Source organism: Bacillus rossius, chromosome 3 (assembly GCF_032445375.1).
Source record: "Bacillus rossius redtenbacheri isolate Brsri chromosome 3, Brsri_v3, whole genome shotgun sequence".
NCBI lineage: Eukaryota > Metazoa > Arthropoda > Insecta > Phasmatodea > Bacillidae > Bacillus > Bacillus rossius.
Genome location: NC_086332.1, coordinates 47,211,429 through 47,232,123, shown reverse-complemented (window position 1 = coordinate 47,232,123; position 20,695 = coordinate 47,211,429). Strand labels below are relative to the sequence as shown.

General features: G+C 43.2%; 2 protein-coding genes across 4 annotated transcripts in view; one reads left to right on the top strand and one right to left on the bottom strand.

The window, feature by feature from the left end:
• Positions 1–20,695, top strand: part of LOC134530614 (fibroblast growth factor receptor 4-like) — a 314,560-nt gene that overhangs the window by 208,642 nt on the left and 85,223 nt on the right. The gene's annotated exons all lie outside the window — the stretch shown is intronic.
• Positions 2,812–10,969, bottom strand: LOC134529984 (DNA-directed RNA polymerase II subunit RPB1-like). Its single transcript, XM_063364510.1, has 4 exons — positions 10,930–10,969; positions 3,745–4,898; positions 3,039–3,703; positions 2,812–2,992 (listed from the first exon to the last, which is right to left on the bottom strand). Exons 1-4 carry the CDS (start codon positions 10,967–10,969, stop codon positions 2,812–2,814), a joined length of 2,040 nt encoding a protein of 679 aa, XP_063220580.1.

Below are 20,695 nucleotides of genomic sequence, written 5' to 3'. Positions count from 1 at the left end.
GCGGTCAAAGTCTTGGTGTCCTCTGAAGCAGGTTTATAAAAAGGACTCTGCCACAGATAAAGGGATGTATCGGGTTTTTCCGTTAAACGCCAACACTACTAGGCAGCTGAGTCCTATGAGAATATAAGACGAATACAGACTAAACACATTTTTTCCCCTAAAGTTATTATTAATAGTGTAATGCACCCTTAAAAGTCAGAATTGAGGTTTGATTTTTTTTTTTTAAAAAAAAGCGCATCAGAAGTTAAGCGCAACCAAACACAATCGATGAATAATGATCGAAAATCACAAATCCTAATCCTGTGAAAACATAGTTTGAGATTATATTAATTAATAAAATAGGTTTGACACAATTTTGCCCCATGCAATTAAGTACCGGTAGACTGTAATTTATTTAATTAATTATTGATCAAATCATCGAGAAAAAGGTAGTTTTATTTTTGTTACCGGAATACACTCAGGTGAGTCGTTTTCCCGAAATGCGTACCTGTCAAACGCTGAATTTGAATTTCCTGACAAATAGGTAACACGCACTTTACACTATATTAAAGGGTTGTAGAAGTTCAAAGAAACTTCCTATAAAATAAGCAGTACCGGTAATGTAGTGCGATGGTAAAAGTAGCATACAACATAATATTCGTATTTGTTATTCTTTGTCGACTCCTTCCGATGGTTTATTTACAAGGAGGTACTGCATAGGCCTACTACGCTTCGTTGCAAATTTTTTGTCTAATACAAAAAAAAAACCACGAAAATGTTGATATGTATCTACAGCTTTTACTAAACGCGAAATTTGTCAAATCCATGACAAAAATCGAATGTTTCCAATAGGTTCATAAAGAGGTTGCATATTCTCGTTAAAATGGGAAAACCTTTCCAAATGTTCAATGTCTCTGCTGTTGTAAAAGTATATTGTAAAATCCAAGTGGAGCAATACACTGACAATTCTACCCACACTTAATCCCATACTTAACCTACCCATGCTCAACGATGTTAAAGAATTAAACAGTGACATAAAAGATTTATTTATAGTGGTGCAAAATGTATGCGTTACAAAAGCCATGAATTGTAACAAAAGAACTGCGTAAAAAGATACTTAGCATTTCAAAGTTAAATTTAGCATTCTTTGGTAAACCAAGTAACATAAACTCATGAAGTATGGCTCCATTACCTATGTCCCATTTTAATATTTTTTTAGAGGCTTATTCCAATAAGTCACCGTAATCAGTTGTTTATGGAACAACTACCATCTTAAGGCAAGTGCGTATTGATCATGCGTTTGGAAACTCACTAACATGTTATAATTTTCAATAGCAAATTCGTTAGCGTGCTCTTTGTGTGATAATGTTACCGTTCTGCATGCTAAGCTCTTTATGCTTAGCAGCTTGATCGATTCCGTAATACTGAGTGATTATAAATTGCGCTTATATATTAGAGTTAGGTAGTGAAAAATTCTTTTTGTTGAACGTGGCATACTCTGCGCCAAACCCTCGCCTAGCGAGATAAGGTCGGGTGAAAGGCAAGACGAATTAGTCGCACGGGCCAAGATGTCGCCACAAAGCTTGACCAAGGTCCTGAGGTCGAAGGTCGGCGTGAGTCAATGTTGAGACCATGGCGTATAATCTAAATTTCGGAAACAGAAAAGGGTTTTTGTTTTTGTGAAATCACGAAGCTCCATCGATGACTGCCACATAGCAAATATTTACTAAACAAAGTTTATCGTATTCTGTAAGTACTTTTCAGAGTTCAGACACAACAGCTAATCCGTGGCGCCAGTTGTTTCCGTCTGGACTGTTGACGGCGCAAGTCACGTGGTTTCGCGACCCTTTGTGATTGGGTGGTGGCTTCAGGCCTGTCTCTTAGTCATCATTTGCAATACAGTATTTCATTGAGAAGTCTGAGCATGTGCAAGTATTAGGTTCATCTACACGAGCACAACTCTTACGATAAACTTTAATATTTACTTAGCCAACTCTTTTCTCAAAAAATACTGAAACAATCCTTTCCTGAGTCATATACAGTTACTGAACTTGTGTAATGGCTGTAAAGCATCCTCCAATTTTTTTTACTAACAATTTTATGGCTAGGTTAAGGCCGTAATAAAAATATGTAATGTTACATAAATGTAAGATGATAGTAAACTTAAATTTATCCAAAATAATACCTTAATAACTTAAGAGGCCACTCCAGTGTTTCAGGGGCACTACGCAACCCGCGTTAACCTCTTAAGATTCAATGCTATTTTCATTTTGCTTATAACTAATTAACTAATATAGATTTCGAAATGATGCTTGCTTGATATGTAAGACAACGATGCTCTTATCAAAGCCCCTTTCTTCAAAAACGTGCATAAATTATGGTTCAAACCTAGACAATACACTTATACATATTAGTAAAGATTAGTATAAAACCATAATTTATGCACGTTTTTGAAGAAAGGGGCTTTGATAAGAGCATCGTTGTTTTACATATCAAGCAAGCATCATTTCGAAATCTATATTAGTTAATTAGTTATAAGCAAAATTAAAATAGCATTGAATCTTATGAGGTAAACGCGGGTTGCGTAGTGCCCCTGAAACACTGGAGTGGCCTCTTAAGTGTAGAAATTATAACATCCAAAGGAACGGCAAAAAAACGAAAATTATTAAAGAAATAAAAATAAATTAAAGGACTAATATAAAAAGGAAATAATGTAAGATTAAGGTAGAAAATGACAAGTTTTCAGATATGTCTATAAAGTCGTAGTAGCGCGCGGGGGTGCCGAGTGAGATGGTGTGACAGTGAAAACGTTAAACTCGCGTTCCAGAGGACTCAGTTCGAATCCTTCCCCAGTGCCCGAGACTTGTGAGGAGTGGTTATGTCCTTGTCCACGGGACTCGTGGGGCTCGTGGGGCTCGCGGGACTCGCGGAACTCGTGGGGCTCGCGGGACTCGTGGGGCTCGCGGGACTCGCGGGACTCGTGGGGCTCGTGGGGCTCGTGGGGCTCGTGGGGCTCGTGGGGCTCGTGGGGCTCGTGGGGCTCGTGGGACTCGCGGAACTCGTGGGGCTCGCGGGACTCGTGGGGCTCGCGGGACTCGCGGGACTCGTGGGGCTCGTGGGGCTCGTGGGGCTCGCGGGACTCGTGGGGCTCGTGGGGCTCGCGGGACTCGCGGAACTCGTGGGGCTCGCGGGACTCGTGGGGCTCGCGGGACTCGTGGGGCTCGCGGGACTCGTGGGGCTCGCGGGACTCGCGGGACTCGTGGGGCTCGCGGGGCTCGCGGGACTCGTGGGGCTCGTGGGGCTCGCGGGACTCGTGGGGCTCGTGGGGCTCGCGGGACTCGCGGAACTCGTGGGGCTCGCGGGACTCGTGGGGCTCGCGGGACTCGTGGGGCTCGCGGGACTCGTGGGGCTCGCGGGACTCGCGGGACTCGTGGGGCTCGCGGGGCTCGCGGGACTCGTGGGGCTCGTGGGGCTCGCGGGACTCGTGGGGCTCGTGGGGCTCGCGGGACTCGTGGGGCTCGCGGGACTCGCCGGACTCGTGGGGCTCGCGGGACTCGCGGAACTCGTGGGGCTCGCGGGACTCGTGGGGCTCGCGGGACTCGCGGGACTCGTGGGGCTCGCGGGACTCGCGGGGCTCGCGGGGCTCGTGGGGCTCGCGGGACTCGTGGGGCTCGTGGGGCTCGCGGGACTCGCGGAACTCGTGGGGCTCGCGGGACTCGCGGGACTCGCGGGGCTCGCGGTACTCGTGGGGCACGTGGGGCTCGCGGGACTCGTGGGGCTCGTGGGGCTCGCGGGGCTCGCGGGACTCGCGGGACTCGTGGTGCTAGTGGGGCTCGCGGGGCTCGTGGGGCTCGTGGGGCTCGCGGGACTCGCGGGACTCGTGGTGCTAGTGGGGCTCGCGGGACTCGCGGGGCTCGCGGGGCTCGCGGGACTCGTGGGGCTCGTGGGGCTCGCGGGGCTCGCGGGACTCGTGGAGCTCGTGGGGCTCGCGGGACTCGCGGGACTCGTGGTGCTAGTGGGGCTCGCGGGACTCGTGGGGCTCGCGGGACTCGTGGGACTCGCGGGACTCGCGGGGCTCGTGGGGCTCACGGGACTCGTGGGGCTCGTGGGGCTCGCGGGACTCGTGGTGCTAGTGGGGCTCGCGGGACTCGTGGGGCTCGCGGGGCTCATGGGGCTCGCGGGACTCGTGGGGCTCGCGGGGCTCACGGGACTCGCGGGACTCGTGGGACTCGTGGGGCTCGCGGGACTCACGGGACTCGTGGGGCTCGCGGGACTCGCGGGGCTCGTGGGGCTCGCGGGACTCGTGGGGCTCGCGGGGCTCGTGGGACTCGTGGGGCTCGCGGGACTCACGGGACTCGTGGGGCTCGCGGGGCTCGTGGGACTCGTGGGGCTCGTGGGGCTCGCGGGACTCGTGGTGCTAGTGGGGCTCGCGGGACTCGTGGGGCTCGCGGGGCTCGCTGGACTCGTGGGGCTCGCGGGGCTCATGGGGCTCGCAGGACTCGCGGGGCTCGTGGGACTCGTGGTGCTAGTGGGGCTCGCGGGACTCGTGGGGCTCGCGGGGCTCATGGGGCTCGCGGGACTCGTGGGGCTCGCGGGGCTCGCGGGACTCGCGGGACTCGTGGGACACGTGGGGCTCGCGGGACTCGTGGGGCTCGCGGGACTCGTGGGGCTCGTGGGACTCGTGGGGCTCGTGGGGCTCGCGGGACTCGTGGGGCTCGCGGGACTCGTGGGGCTCGCGGGACTCGTGGGGCTCGCGGGGCTCGCGGGACTCGCGGGACTCGTGGGACTCGTGGGGCTCGCGGGACTCACGGGACTCGTGGGGCTCGCGGGACTCGTGGCGCTCGCGGGGCTCGCGGGGCTCGCGGGGCTCGTGGTGCTCGTGATGCTCGCGGTGCGCGCGGCGCCACGGAACAGAGGGGCTAGAGGCGTCCACAGCCGCCGTTAGAGTTGCCAGTTTTACCAAACGAATTTTCCCGGTAATTCACAGCAAAGTTATTTTGAGGAAACAACATTTTCCAACGAGTTACAATTTCACAGGGGAAAAAAACTCATTTATCGACTTATTTATACAAAAAGAACCAAATAAAGCATACGTTATGTCTTTTTTAATACCTAATGGCTCACTTAACATTAGAGAGTTTGGAAGGATCCATGTTCCCTCTGTACAAACGGATTGAAAAAAAAATTGTTGTTTAAACAGTTGCAGAAAATAAAATATTGGGTAACGTCTATCAACCTACTGTTAAGTTATGTAAATATATGTTGGTAATGGGAAAATGTACAATTTCCAGGGTAAATATGTGGTTATGTATTTCCTCGGCAACAGCTGTCGGCCTCATCTCGCCGACCTGGCGCGCACGAGGCTCTCTGCTTCCTTCAGGGGCGTCCAGCAGCGACACCGGAGGAGTGTCCACCCGCTCTTGTCGCGCGGTAGTCCTCTAGCGTGGCTTACTAGCTGTCTGACTCATCCGCGGTGTTCAGTATGAGTTTGTTGACTCATTCTAGAGGTGGGTTGTTACAGCAATTTTCGGTATCTGTTCCAACCAGTTACTGATACAGTAATGTACTGGTTACACGTAGCTGATACTTCTGTATCAGCTACAGCAGTAGCGGTCCCAGGAAGCAACAAGGTATCAGCATTCTCGTTACAGGTTACACATCCTCCGTGCCGTCATCACCAGCGTAAAAAGGTATCAGTTTTCTCTTTCCACGTTATTCGTAAAAATGTATCAGTTTTCTCATTCTACATTCTTCGTAGTCATAAAAAGGTATCAGTTTTCTCATTCTACATTCTTCGTAGTCGAAAAAAGGTATCGGTGTTCTCTTTCCACGCCTTTCCTAATCGGAGTCTTCAATCTTTACAAGGAGCACGCACTGTGCACTGAGCGTACTTTGATGAGAAGCCTAAGATGTACATCAAGCTCTGTCCCTGCCCGAACTCGCCCGAATATTCACCTTCGGCCAACCTCGGAATTTGTTTTATTTTTGCGCAGGAAAAATGAATTCAAATATTAAAAGTGGTCGGCTAGGTTAGCTACATTAAAACACTTTAAAACAATATGGACCGTTAGTTAGGTTATTATAGCTACATTAAAATAAACAGAGAAATATAAATATATATAAATAAACCCGAGGTTGGCCGAAGGTGAATATTCGGGCGTGTTCGGGCAGGGACAGAACTTGATGTACATCTTAAGGCGTGTATTCACAGTGCGAGGCTGCTCGCTGCGAATGCCTCGCGCCATCTGCCTCAGGGTGAGGCATACGCTCTTCAGCTAGTTTGTAACCACGAACGCTCACTGCGAGCACGCGAACCACCCGCATTCGTAGTGAAGGCAGTATGCAACATGTCTCTTGGTTCTAGAAATGTGCAAGTTGCTGCCGCTGCTTATATTGTGATGGCGACGATTATTGGAAAAAAACAACGGAAAAAGCGACGTAAGCGTTGGTGGGTCAAAAAGTTGTATCAAACTCGGTTAGAATATGGGAACAGACTCCTAGAAGACGTGAGATTTGAAGAAGACGTGCCAAATTTCTTGCGAATGTCCAAGCAATATTTTGACCATTTACTTACATTGATAGAGCCTGCCGTGAAAAAACGTGACACGTACATGCGACGTGCTATTACCACCAAGGAAAGATTAGCTCTTACTCTGAGATTCTTAGCTACTGGAGATTCATTTACAAGTTTGCAATACCTCTTTCGTATATCCAAACAACGAATATCTGTGATTGTTCCAGAAGTATGTGATGCACTGATTGAAGCCCTAAGGGACTACATAAAGGTAAGAAAACAATTTAGGTACTTCAAAAGATCAATATATTGTAATGTTTAACAATGTAGCTTGCATATTACAACATTTCATGTTATTATCTTTCGTCAGTCAGGTAGTGTAGTAAAGTGTCTTCTTGTTGAGGAGGCCTTGATTCAATTTCAAGTACAGCATCGGAAGGTGGAGGCGTAGGAGTTGGATGGTAGGTACTTCCAGACGAACGCTGTGTGGGCGTACTGAAAGAACTGTAATACCCATAAGTATTAAGGACGTTGTGATTGGGGGTAAATTCTCCAATATCTGCTCTGAACAACACATCTGATATTGCCCTCTTCACATGAGGTAAAGTGTTGGAGTCATATTTCCTCAGTTCACTTGCTACATGCATTCCAAAGGTTTCATAGTGGTCAGTAGGAGTAGCCGATGTCTTTTTCAAAATGGAGTATGCATCAAGTAGCATTTCATTTTGTGCGTTGTCAGCATCATTACGACGTTTTCTTTTCCTAGCTTGGGAAATGTTAGAAGTAGGCGCCGTCGCTGTACTCGTAGACGCCGCCGTTGCAGTTACAGACGCCATTGTTGTATTTGTAGACGCCGGTGGTTCATCTTCGACCGTTGCGGGTTCATCGACAATAGATTCATCATTGTATGATTCTTCTCGATTTTCCTCAGGACCCCTTTGCGTATCAGCCTGTAACCAAAAAAAAATTGTAAATACAATGTTGGATAGGGTGCGGCAGAATGAACTCCCCGATTAGCAAAGCTAATAAGGAATAGTCTAATTCAAATAAAGTATAATTTTTTAAACTCAAGAGCACATAATATAATGCTTTTACATGTTTTGGTTCTATTCAAGTCATTATACTATTACATCTATGATTCTGCAATAATTTGCTTCCAAAACGTCTTTCTTCCCTGCTATTGTTAATGGTGAAAGCTGTGTACTGTTCCAAAGGGTCTCTTCTCCATATGGCCAAAACAAACATGGCTGTTGAAGAAATGTGGCTTTTTACATAAACAAAACGTCCTCTTTGTCATTATGGCTTCCATGTTGAATTGTTATGCTTTACGTATTAAGTGATTCAACGTGACCTTTGTCCTCTGTTTACAATGCCAAAATGTCTCTTATCCTCATTATATACTTTTACAAAACGTCTCTCGTCCTATTTACTTGTACAAAATGTCCTATGTCCAACCTATTTTTTCCTTTTACACTCACAGTTTTGAGCGTAATACATTATCACTGTAAATATAAACAGTATTACAACCTATGTCAATGTTGTTCATGATTTAAATGTTACCAGGATCTAAATTATTTTCTAATACGTTTTGTGTGATTATCCACAAGTTTTGCGACATGGACAAGGGACATATTGGAATTGGTCTACTCAAATACTACCCACTAGCAGGTATCCCTGTTCTTTTAAATTGATGATGTATTTTTTTTTTTAGGTACCCTCTTCTAATGAAGAATGGTTAGCTGTAGCAAAGGAATTCGAAGAAAGGTGGAACTTCCCTCATGTTATAGGTGCAATGGATGGGAAACATGTCCAGCTTCAAGCACCATGGAACAGTGGAACTGAGTATTACAATTACAAGGGTTTCTTTAGTATTGTGCTCTTTGCATTAGTTGATGCCAACTACAATTTTTTGTATGTTGATGTTGGCTGCCCTGGTAGATTTTCAGATGGAGGCGTTTTCAAACATACCCAATTGTACAAAAAGTTAGAAAACAAGGAACTGAACATACCGAAACCAAAAGCAGTGCAAATTCCTTATAGTATTAACGTTCCTTATTTCTTATTAGGTGATCAAGCATTTGAGTTAAATGAATATACTATGACACCATTTAAAGGTACTCCACCAGTTGGTTCTATTGAAAGAATTTTTAACTACCGCCTATCCAGAGGACGTAGGGTCGTAGAGAATGCTTTTGGAGTAGCTAGTTCTGCATTTCGGGTTTTGAGAAAACCAATACTACTACAACCCGAGAAGGCTAAGAAAGTAGTTTTAGTAGTTGTATATTTACACAATTTTTTGCGAAAACGATCTATCAGAAATCCTATCTACACACCGCCTGGTTTCTTAGACAGAGAAGAAAATGGTCAACTTATTCCGGGTACATGGAGAAACAACAATGAATACGGTGGCTTGATCCCAATTGGACAGACACCTCGAAGAGCAAATCTAACATCCAAAAAAATCCGAACCCATCTGGCTGAGCACTTTGCCACTAATGGCTCAATTCCATGGCAAAATGACTATTAATGTTTCCCGGGAACATGGAAGACCAACAAGGAATCCGGTGGCTTGAAAAAATATGAACCATCTGTCTGAGGACTTTGCCACTAATGGCTCAATTCTATAGCAAAATAACTACCTATTAATGTGTGTTGTTACATCCTTATTTTGTAAGCTTCAACTACAGAAATGTTTTGTAAATGTACTTACATTCTCCATTGTATCGAATGTGTCATTTGGCGTGTCCTTATCAGAAAGAAAGTCAAACAATGTATATCCAAACCATTGTGACTTGTAAACATCTCCTTGGCCTGTAACATTAAAACCTCAATTACGTTCTTGCCAATTTAACTTCCAAAATACATTGTATTATACAGTACACTAAATGATAACAAAACATCTGATCCTGTCATTTGAGTTTTTAACCAATTCAACTCACATAGTAAAATTCCAAAATACATTGTATTATGTAGTAAAAAAATGATTATAAACATACCAGATCCTGTAACTTGACTTTTCTTTTCCCTTGACCTTTCACGTCGGTAAGAGCCCAACAGAGACGTCATCTTCTTTTTCAGATCTTTTACAGAAACATTCATTGATAGCGATATTTCGCGCCACAAGTCTTCTCTCTTGTGTTTGTTATAGTATTCAGGGTGTTTCGAGTCCCACAGTAAACGTTTCGTTTCATAACATTTAACTAATTGTCCGATCATTTCATGATTATCCATGATGACAGTTTCGTTGTGGAGGCTTGTTGAGTTTGCAGTGCAGAATTGTGTCTTGTACGATGCGAGGCAGACAGCGCAGGTATTCACTTGACGCACAGCTCGGGGCGAGGCACCTTTGAGCACTGCTCTTCTACCGACAAGCACACGGCTCGCCTCGAATTGTGCGACGCGAACGCCGCGTAGCGAGCACACCCGGTATTCACAGTCCGAGGCAAAGCCGAGCCTTCGCCACGGGGCATTCGCAGCGAGCAGCCTCGCACTGTGAATACCGGGCTTTAGGCTTCTCCTTCAACGCCTTCCCTTGCGCTTCCACTACATTCTTTCCCTTCTTTATCCCTTATTCGTCGTGCCGCTCCCTCCCCTTACACAAGCTCCGCCCAAGTGACCGCCATCTGCGATCGGGTTCTGCGCACATTGGCCGTGGTGTTGTTCCAGTTCCAGGTGAATTCTAAACTGATACTAAAGTACTTGATACTTGAATAGTGTACTCGTTTGCAGTACTTGTTACAGGTGTGTATCAGTTACAAAGTAGCTGATTGATACTCTGCAACCCACCTCTAGCTCATTCCAGGCTTGGGAAATGAGTTTACAGAATTAATTTTGTATGCGTTGCCTTTACCGTGGATAACCAGATCATGAATTTCTAGTCGGTGTTCATACGCAATCAGTAAGGTAAAAATTTCAATCATTAATATTTTGATGACTCTTTAACACATATTGCTACAGAACACACAAAAAAAAGTTATTTTATTGTAACTTCCGAAAAAAAAAATAAAAAAAGATTGCACGAAACTGCAGTTAAAGCTCAAGATTTTTAAAAGATGTCAAATTGAGAATAACATTTAGGAGCTGACGAGGCATGTAGTGCGCGAATAAATCTCGTCCTTAACGCCCACGCACTGTTAGGCCTCATGCGCCACGCCTGAATGGCATGTTTCATGAGTTGAGAGGCAAAACTACCGGAAGATATCATCAAAAATTTCTGGAAGTTTTAAACATTGTATGTATGCGTACGAAATAATTCAATTGACGGGATGAATAAATCATGTCGTTATTTTTCTGACCACGTGGAATCGGCAGAAGTTTCTCGCAAATAACCTATACACAAATGAGCTTTTGAATAAATATTTGATTTATTTACACACATTATTTGTCTTCGGATCTTATGAACATCATCACTACCGCACCGCCTCGTTGTGGCAAACCTGTCGTGTAGGCCAGCTTGTTCAACCTGCGGCGAAACATTATAGAATTTTTTCATTCCATTCCGTCTGGTAACGACAGATCTCCTTCCACATGGAGTGTTCAGTCATATCATAAAGATTTTCAACTGACCTAAATCTTTTTTTTAATATGTCCATTAAAAATTCTAGTGACGTTCTATCTCCCACCCATACTACAGATATTTTGTAAGGTTCTTATTAGAGAGTTATAATTAAAATTCTTGGTACATGCTTTCCTCGCTAGCTCTATCTCACAGTCCTGAAAAGCAGATAAATTAAGAACTGGGTGGGATGGTCAAGGAGGGGCAACAGGCCATTCACAAATAATATCCAACATCTCGCCGTGGGACGGTCGTACTGAGAAAGGTAATCGGAAACTAATTAAGCGGTTACAGACTAGCAAGACCTCTTTATTTTTTTTTTTTTAATTTGGAAAGTCTTTCCGGTGTCCGGAGGTGTACCAACAAATATATTCTAAGATGTTTTTAAATCACTCTAATATTTATTTTTTTATTTATCCTGCTAATATTTAGACTATACAGTTAACCAGAGAAAATGATTCAACTACCTTTGAAAACGTATTATTTACATTAATGAATGAATGAAAATTTGTAATATTCGTCTGCACTTGTTCAAAGAAAAGGTAGAACAATAGCTAAATATTTTAGATGCAGAACAGATATACGTAACTACTAAGAAAATAATAAATCTGTATAAATTTTCTTCGCATGAAGAACATACATGCGGGCTGTATATATTCATACAAGCATACACAAAACTACGTGCTAGCATGCTGTTGCTGAATAGGAAAAGAAACTTCAGTCACAGAGATAATAACAATAATTCAGTTGTTTCAGAAGAGCATTTTCGGCGTTTTGCAGCCATAACTCAATGCTTTAAAGTCATTTTCATTTTCAATTTAAATGCGCAGATGTTAACCGTAGTCGTTTTCAGAACTGGGATATATCTTCTACTAACAGCTGTAGAATGATAATCTTGCTATCAGCTAACATTATTTGTGGCCACGATATCATTGTTTGCTCCAAGAAAACTTGGAATTCAAAGTTCAGGCCAGTATCAGCAATTCCCTATGTCAATAATGGCCAGAGTGAAGCTTGTTCAAGTTATGACGAACTCTTCTCCAATTTTGAACTATTAGTTTACTGTTTTCTTGCCACGAGACTGCACATCTAAACCTAACGTACATTTAAATGTATATATTTTGTGTACTGTAGGTAGTATTTTGTTTTCAAATATATATTCTTTATCATATTGTAGCTATTGCATTATTATTTTGAGTCCTTTCAGCTTCAAAAGAGATTACTAGTTGTAAAGATATTTCCCATGAAGTTTGTTTCATTTGTATGGTATTTTTTCGTGCAATGTATGATTAATAACTCATATTGCATGTTTAAGAACAAATATTAACATTTTTGCTGTTTTTCACCAGAGAACATAATTAATGTAATGCCTTGTTATTATAATGATCGACTGCTACAAATATTTTTTTTCCAGTTAAATAATAATTTGTGTTTATAAATATTATTTATATTCCAGAACGTATAAAACTGGAATATTACTATACAAACACTATTTTATGGTCTTAGAAAAATCATAAAAAACTTATTAACCGATAGCAAAGAAAAAAAAGTGCTAGTCTTTCAGTACCCGCCAGAAATGTATCTAAGTTGGTAACGAGCAAATTTGTGTGGTCTCATGTTACAAATAAACTTATAATACTTAACTTCTTTAAAAAAATCTTTAAAAATATAATGCCGACAAGAAATTTTATGAAAACACTTCCAATCTTGTTAACATTCACTAAACAGTTAATGCTATAAAGTTTACATTTGGCTTTGTGAACTCTGGTTCGCGCAATTCGAAATAGATAGCAGCACCGTGGTTGCACATCTCCGTTCCATGCGACTTCCGTTCACGAAATTACTTCTACCAAATGCCGTACACCGAGAGCTAAGATGTTACCCACAAAAAGGAAATAATGACAACGCAGTGCGAGTCCAGGCGCGGGACAAGGCAACGCGCGTGCCAGTGTCGCCCTTATCGCTCCTGGACGAAGTGCCCTCTCCCCCCCCCCCCCCCCCCCCCCGCACACCGTTGGAAGCCAGCCACTCGGCCGGGGTCGGCAGATAGGCCGCTGCCAGGCCCGATCTCATCTTAATTGCGGTCGTAACCCCCTCCCGGCGCTATCTGGCCGCCCCCCCCCCCCCCCCCCCGTCTCCATCAGTCTCCAGCGAGGGTTGTCTGGGACCGGCCAGGTGATCAGAGGGCGACTACACTAGACACCCGCGGCCGCCGCGCCCTGCTCGCGCCTTCGCGTGCTGTGCGCAGACAAGACATTCCTTCCTCTGGCCAAGAAATACTTCGTAACACTGCAAGAAACATATTGTAACTTGGTAAAACACGTGCCCTATGGTAATTTTTTGCATAGACGAAATACGTTTTTAAATATAATAATGAGTATTTCTTAAGAATATCGGTGCATAATTTTATATTTTAATTGATGTTTCAATCGAGCATAATTATGGTTTTCAACCACGGGAAAGATAATCGAATATTCGAAAATTTTACTTTGTGTTGTTGTACCCTACTTATTATGTGCGTGGTTAATACTGGAAAGCTATTCAGGGAAAATAACTTTAACTATTGGCGGTACTGGGACAACACAAAGCATGAATTCCCGGGTGATAAACCGAACCAAGTATTACTGCGAGCACAATTTTGTAGTGATACAATTTATTTCGTGTAAAGGTACAAATTTACAAATATTTGTAATTTTAAATGATTATTTTTGTTCAATTTACAAAAATATATATTTTTTCAATTTGGATCCCGCTAATGTTATAGCCTGATTCAACATCTTCGTGAACAAATATTTGTATTAATTTAACAAATACGAGTAACTATAGTCTGTCTCACGCTTAGATTACAGTACAGAGTAAATGAAGACCACTGTTGCTCCATTTTTGCTACCCACCTTAACTTTAATATGTTGTAGTATTTTTTAAATGTTATTATATTTTGATATTTCTAAGACCGTAAATTAGTGTCTATTGGTAATACTATTACAGTTGTCATTCTGAGAAAAAAAATCATTCCACAGGAGAAACTATATATGTATAGCAATCGTCAATATTAATAACAAAGCAGTCCATAAAATTATGTGTTATGCTCAACAGAGCAAAAAATATATAATTTTAAACTACTAAAAAAATTTGTTGACGATTCAGGTGAATCCAAAGATGACATATTTCAATTTCGACTCCTTGGAAATAAAAATTGTTCATTATCAGATGATGCTCTTGATGAAATACATTAAGGAAATTAATGTTCAAACTTCTCATTCCAAATTTAACTTTACCTAATACAATGGTTCAGTCACATTTTAAAAAAATGTCATTACATTCCTTATTTGTGTCTAAAACGTTTGTGCGCTATGGCGTATGTCTTGCAACAGAGCACTCCGAAACCAAGATAGCGCTAATGATCGAAAATACGTATTGAAAAAAGAGAAATACGCATTGGAAAGAAAGAGTAAATATTCATTTATCATTTAAATGCACACTGTGAAATTAGGATGGGACGCGCTATAGACGCTGTAGAATATATCTGATGCAAAAATTAACAACATACAAGTACAATGAAGTTCTTCGAATAAGTGTAAATTTGCAATAAAACACAAACATTTAGACGTGAAAATGAAGAGAGAGAAAAACTGAACATGGCCTGGGAGCTGAGGGTGAGTTTTCATTTTTGGCTCATTTCAAAACGAGACTATGGCACAGTATTGATGTAACACAAGTGTAGGAACACAAAAAATTAACTTCTAGTGATACCACGACCCAATCAGTCAAAACAAAAAAATCATTTATTACTTGACTTTTTACAAGTATTGTATGATGTAAAACCAAAATGACAAAAATATCACAGTATGGGCTTTTGAGTCGAAGCCGCGTCAGTCGTTTCGCTGCACACTGCAGTCAGCATCTGCAGTGAGGCTCCTGAGAGCTCGAAGTATGGGTGGTTTTCATATAGCCAATGTAAATTTTTAACATACTGAAAACTAGAAAAGTCAATTAATCCAGCTAAAGGTATGCTGGGGTTGTAGCGGTGTCGCTTGAAATACACCGTTTTCCAGCCCTTACATGATCACGTTAGTATTCCACAGGCTTCACGCGACTCGCGCGCTTTTATGTTTCTCGAGGAAGAAATCGGGCTGGGAACGCCTGGTAACTCGAGAAACGAGTTTTTCCTCCAGTACATGTTAATTAAAACCATGTACGACGCGGTGTAATCCTGCTGTGGATATTAATTAAAGCTACCGGGGGGAAGTCCTGTACGCGGCCTGCCTTAATGGCGCCGGGCAGCCTGGTGCGTGGAGTGTCCACGGAGTGCGGCTGGTCGAACACGAGATGCAGGACGACCGAGCACAGGGGGAGGGACGTGGAAGAATGCTAGCGTCGATCCGCCGGGACTCGACAGGCCGCTGAGTCGCCCCGGACGACATTAACACTTGTTATTTTATTTGACAGCGGCTCTCGTCCACGGCTGCTAATCGGATCACGGGAGCCGGGGTCCTCGGCAGTTGTCCGAGACCCGGTCACGGGGACTGGTGTCGTGTTCCACGCGCCCGTGTGGGCTTACCGGCCCCGGCCGCGCCCCCCGGAGGGGGGGGGGGGCGAGAGAAGGGCCTCGGGTTACGGCGCCCACCTGGTCGGCGTCCACGCAACCGGTGCTCCAATCAGGCGCCGGACCTGCCAGGCCGGAGCGGCGTGGCTTGTCCCGGCTTGCGTTGTAACTTGCTAGCTACACATGTCAGTGAGGTTAGCCTCACTAAACACACAAGAGAAGCATTCATGTTCACTGACAGCAAGTGTAAATCGTTATTAATATGGTGCAATGCAGCCACTGATATATACACATAAAAATAAAGCTTATCAAAGAAAAAAAAAATTTTTACCACAAGAGCCTGCCTTGACCTGTCTGTGCGCAAAGCCTCAGTCGAAACCTGGTGTTTTGAAAACTGCTCAACAAATCATAATAGCTTCTGTTTATATAAATCATTTAACAGTACGCTGAGGTCGGATGAGTAGTTTTGTTTCCGTATTTCGTTTTTAAACCGTATTTTTAGAAGATTGAAAATGGATAAAAAGTGTATTTTCGGAGTAAATTTTCAGGAATGAAACAACCTGTTCAGATTCTTAAAAGCACTCAAGAGACTTGCATTATATTTTTATCATTATTTATCCCCATTTACTGTTACGGTTACCTCTTAAATTTCATAGTTGACCTGTGCTAGACAAGAAGACTACGCGTCAGTCCATAGCCTTGCTCTTAGAGGCGATTCCACGCTAAGAGCACCAGCGAGCGTCGCACTTATCATCCCGCCTCAAAAAAACAAATACACCCCAGACTAGGCTGGCGCCTTGAATCCTAAATGTGAGAATGAATGTAATGAGAATGAAACGATAACTGAAACTAATTTGTTTTAATTCCACTGCAATTACACATGTGTGGTGGTTATTGTTTTGTCGATAACAGCGTACACAATTTTCGGTGGAAGCTATTATTTACTTGATTTTATTACAATTAAATTTCATCGTTATTTGACAGTAAACAAAGATTCTTTTTATTCCTAGACATTTGACTGCTAGTAGTGGGCTTTCAAGGAGAAAAGGGCGTGGCATTGCCAGCGAGGTCACGTGCACGTGCCACGGTGTGCCGACAGTGGCTCCGTGCTGCGGCGCGTGGCCCAACTGCCGTCCGTGCCTGGACTCCCCAAGGCGGCGTTGCCACGTCGCAACTTGTGCCATGTGTGGTCGCACGTTCCGCGCAGCACTCCCGCGCCGAGGAACGAGATGCCGTACCGCGAATACCGAGTATAGGACGCAAGTTAGTTGCGCAAATACACATTTGTGATGCCAACGCTGAACGGCTGTGTCCCAATATGATTCATGGTGAAAAATATAGCGCCAGTATTGCTCCCATACAGTATAGCACTCTTTTGACAGTTAACTTAATCTTTTTTTTTTTTTAAAGCGGAATAGTACTTCCACCATTTCAGATAAAATGGTAATGTTTGGTTAGCATATATCTTTAGAAAAAAAAGTAGGGCCTACTTTGTTTTGTTTCATGGAATTATATGATGTTTGAAATGACAGCTTAGTGACAATAGGGAGACCACTCTTCTATAGGCTATAAGTAGGGCCATGCATTTTTCGCGAATAGATTCCGAGAGTAGCTAGAAGTTAAAAAAAAACTGTAGCATCGTCTGTGTTTCGTGATTGGGCCAGGTTCTTTCAGATACATGTCTACTGCTACAACACCAATCATAGTAATTCAGTGCAGAAGCAAACACGTTCTTAGTGGCTCTCTCGCAGACGGTGGCCAATCAGAAGGAAGAAACCGCTGGTGCGGGTATAGCCAGTTGCAGTCTAATAGGCGTTCAGATTTTTTTTTTTTGCAAAAAATGCCTATCCCTAGCTATAGGTTTATAACATTGTAACTTGTGCATAAACATATGGTAGAGAGAAATGTTAAAAAAAATATTTTTTAACACGATGCAGGCCTTTAGTTATTTAGAGGTGAATCTCGAACGTTCCGTGAAACAACGGCGGCTTCTCTTTGGCGCGATGAGCGCGACACAGCGTCCTGCGATTACCGAAGCGAGTCACGGCCCTGCTTCACTGCGGCGACTCAGTGTTCCGCTCGCTGATAGGTCGAGTCGCACACTAGGGGGAGACGTCCACTGGTTCCACGTCCAGCCATCCGAACGTTCGCGTTATACTCTGTAACCGGCAGAACTCCACAAACATGTAAATAAACAAGTAAATATCCGTCTGCGCTGTGTTTGATTTCGTCGCTTTATTGTTCAAGGTTTACTAATTGTTTGCAAGTGTCTCCGCATTGTCAGGTCACTGTGTTCGTCTGTGCTGATGGGATATTATTCTTAATCCTTCCACGGAATTCTCTGTGATGCCCGTACATGTAATAATTGACATAGACTGAATCAGGCTTGTTTTCTATATATGTTTGTGTGTCAATTTTTTTTACTGTCCAATATTAAGGTTTCCTCTATGAAAAACAGTGTAAACCAACCATGGCGTATGTCCAGAATAATATTTTTAATATATTTGGTTAATTTGCTGCTGCCTTCTTTATATTCTGTCCAGATCGTATATGGTGAAGTTGTATTAATTTAAAAAAAGTGTTTATTATATTATTGTTATTCATAGCTAGAGCCACTGTTCCCTTGTTCTTTTCGTACCGGAAATAGACTCAACTTTAACAAAGCCACTTGAGTGTCCTCATTGGCCGGTACCAAGATGTACGCATCCTATAAGCTCAATAACGCGAATTCAGCACAGGTCTCCGAGCACAGCGCGGCCTGCTAGTGTCCTCCGGAGTTGTCCCAGCTGTCCCAGCTGTCCACGCCGACCCGCCCCCCGCCGGTGCGCGCTGTCTGATATCGCGATGTGAATGACCAGCGCGTCGCCATTCACTGCCGCGTGTGGAACATGGGCTCCTCGCTATTTGCGTCCGCTGGGACGGGCATCCGGCCAGGCAGGCAGCCACCCTACCCCCCTCCCTACCTACCGCGTCTCCTAACTTATTATACCTGCGGCGTGCTTCGAGTACCTCTTTACAGTCCATCCCCTCAAGTGCACCTTCCTCGCAAGTTATTCCCTCCAATTGGAAATGTACTTCTTTTTACAAACAACTAGGCTAGCCAACCATTTACGAGTATTCTAAAAAAACGTTGATAAAGTTACGTGTCAAAAATGACCAAATGTGCTTTCGTTCGTAGGATTTATTTAGGATTTATTATCATATTTAAATAAACACTTTTAAATCCGCGTTTAATTTTTTTAAAGTAAATCTTCCTTACAGCAAGTAGGTTAAGTATGTGATGACTCATTATAGTAAAAAAAATGCAATATTCAAGGATGGAGCACTCAGTGGTTGTGAGGAGGGTCAGGGGAGGGGAAATATTGAGCGCCCCACTCCTCACTCTCAGGCAGGCGTTAGGGAAGCTACGCTATCGTGCTGCAATTTTCAGAACGCTGGAAAGGTCATGGAGTTTTCTCTTTGTTGTGTACTTTATTGTTTGATTTTATCTTTCAATTGAATTACTGAATATTTTTTTATCGTTTGAGTGGGTTCTTTTTAAGTATGAAATTGCAATTCAAATATAAATGGCTCCCACTTGCCCATTATTTCTTTTTTAAATTCAAGCAATAATACTTGAACATATTAATCTATTTAATACGTTGCCAATTGAAATGAGTGAATGCCAGGCTGTGTTTTAAGTTAAGATTTCATGAGATTGTGTGTGGATAGTGTGCTTTTCAGAAATCTTTTGGAATCATTGGTATTGGTTGGAGTACTCCATTTTATTTATCCATCTTTCTTTAATATCAGCATGACACCATGTTAGGTAGTAAAGAGCAGTGGAGCGATGGGGCGTAGTAGTAACAATCTTCCTTAATTCAATTTTGTTTTTCGAAATCACTCCTGGTAAATTATCGAATTGCTGTGTGGATGACCTGTCCCGACATATTTTGTGTGTATAGATTGTGTTTCAATCTTTGTCAGTAACACATTAAGCCTCAATGAAATAATAATAAAAACTTGCATCGGTTTCAAAAAATTTTCATAGTTACCCCTCGAGCCGATCAAATACGTGAATAGTAATTTTATAGTCGCCATTGCTTGATCCCATGGTTTATATTCTTGCAGTTGGAATATACATATATAAGTTTATATACAAACATTTGCCAAACTCTTAACATGAGGGGATGGATGTTCCGGAGAGAGCTGTTCCCACAATGGAGTCGCCTTGAAGTATCTCTACTCTGCGCGCGAGAGTGTGTGGCGGGTAGCGTGTCCACAGTTGTCAGGCGCTACTGCACCGCTTCCAGTCGTACAGCCTGCGGCGGTAAGCAAACACAGGCGAAACTGTTCAACACAGCGTACTTAGTCGTCGCGTTGTTGAGGTTATAAAATGTCGGGTCACTTTTACACGTCCGAGTTTAGTTACTGGTGAATTAAATTTAACCAATCAACATTCGATTATCTTAACAGAAGTGCGTGTCACTGTGTACATCAGCTGATATTTTACAGTTCTTTTGACAAATCGTAAGACAATTGATGGCCTCGTGTGCAAAATACAAGACTCAGTCTTGTACTTAATATGATGCGGTTGTCATTATTACCTACAGGCAACCATTTTGTAAAAAAAAGTGTGTGTGGAGTCCACGCGTGATACAAGCGAAACTTCTTACTTATTATAGTATTAGGTATAATAAACATAATTCTCTTTGGCTGAGGTCACAGATCAAATATATATGCGAGTATGCGAGTGCTACATTATGCTATTGCGCAAGTACGCAAGTGTGCAAGTGTAAAGTATGCAAGTGTGCAAATTTGCAAATGTGCAAGTATTCAAATGTGTAAATATTAAGTATGTAAGTGTGTGAGTATGTAAGTATGCAAGTGTGCAATATGAAAGTATGCGAGTGATCATGTATGCGAATATGCGAGTTTACAAGTATGAAAATATGGAAATGGGCAAGTGTGCAAGTATGCTGCGTCATTTTTACATTTCCCCCGCTGTCTCCTCTGCCGGTTCTCCAACTACGTACTTAACTATTCGCCTCGTGCGATAGGAATTTATTTTCGTAACGCTGGAAAATTGTAGCCCTCTCAGCAAAGAAGTTTCACTAAAAAA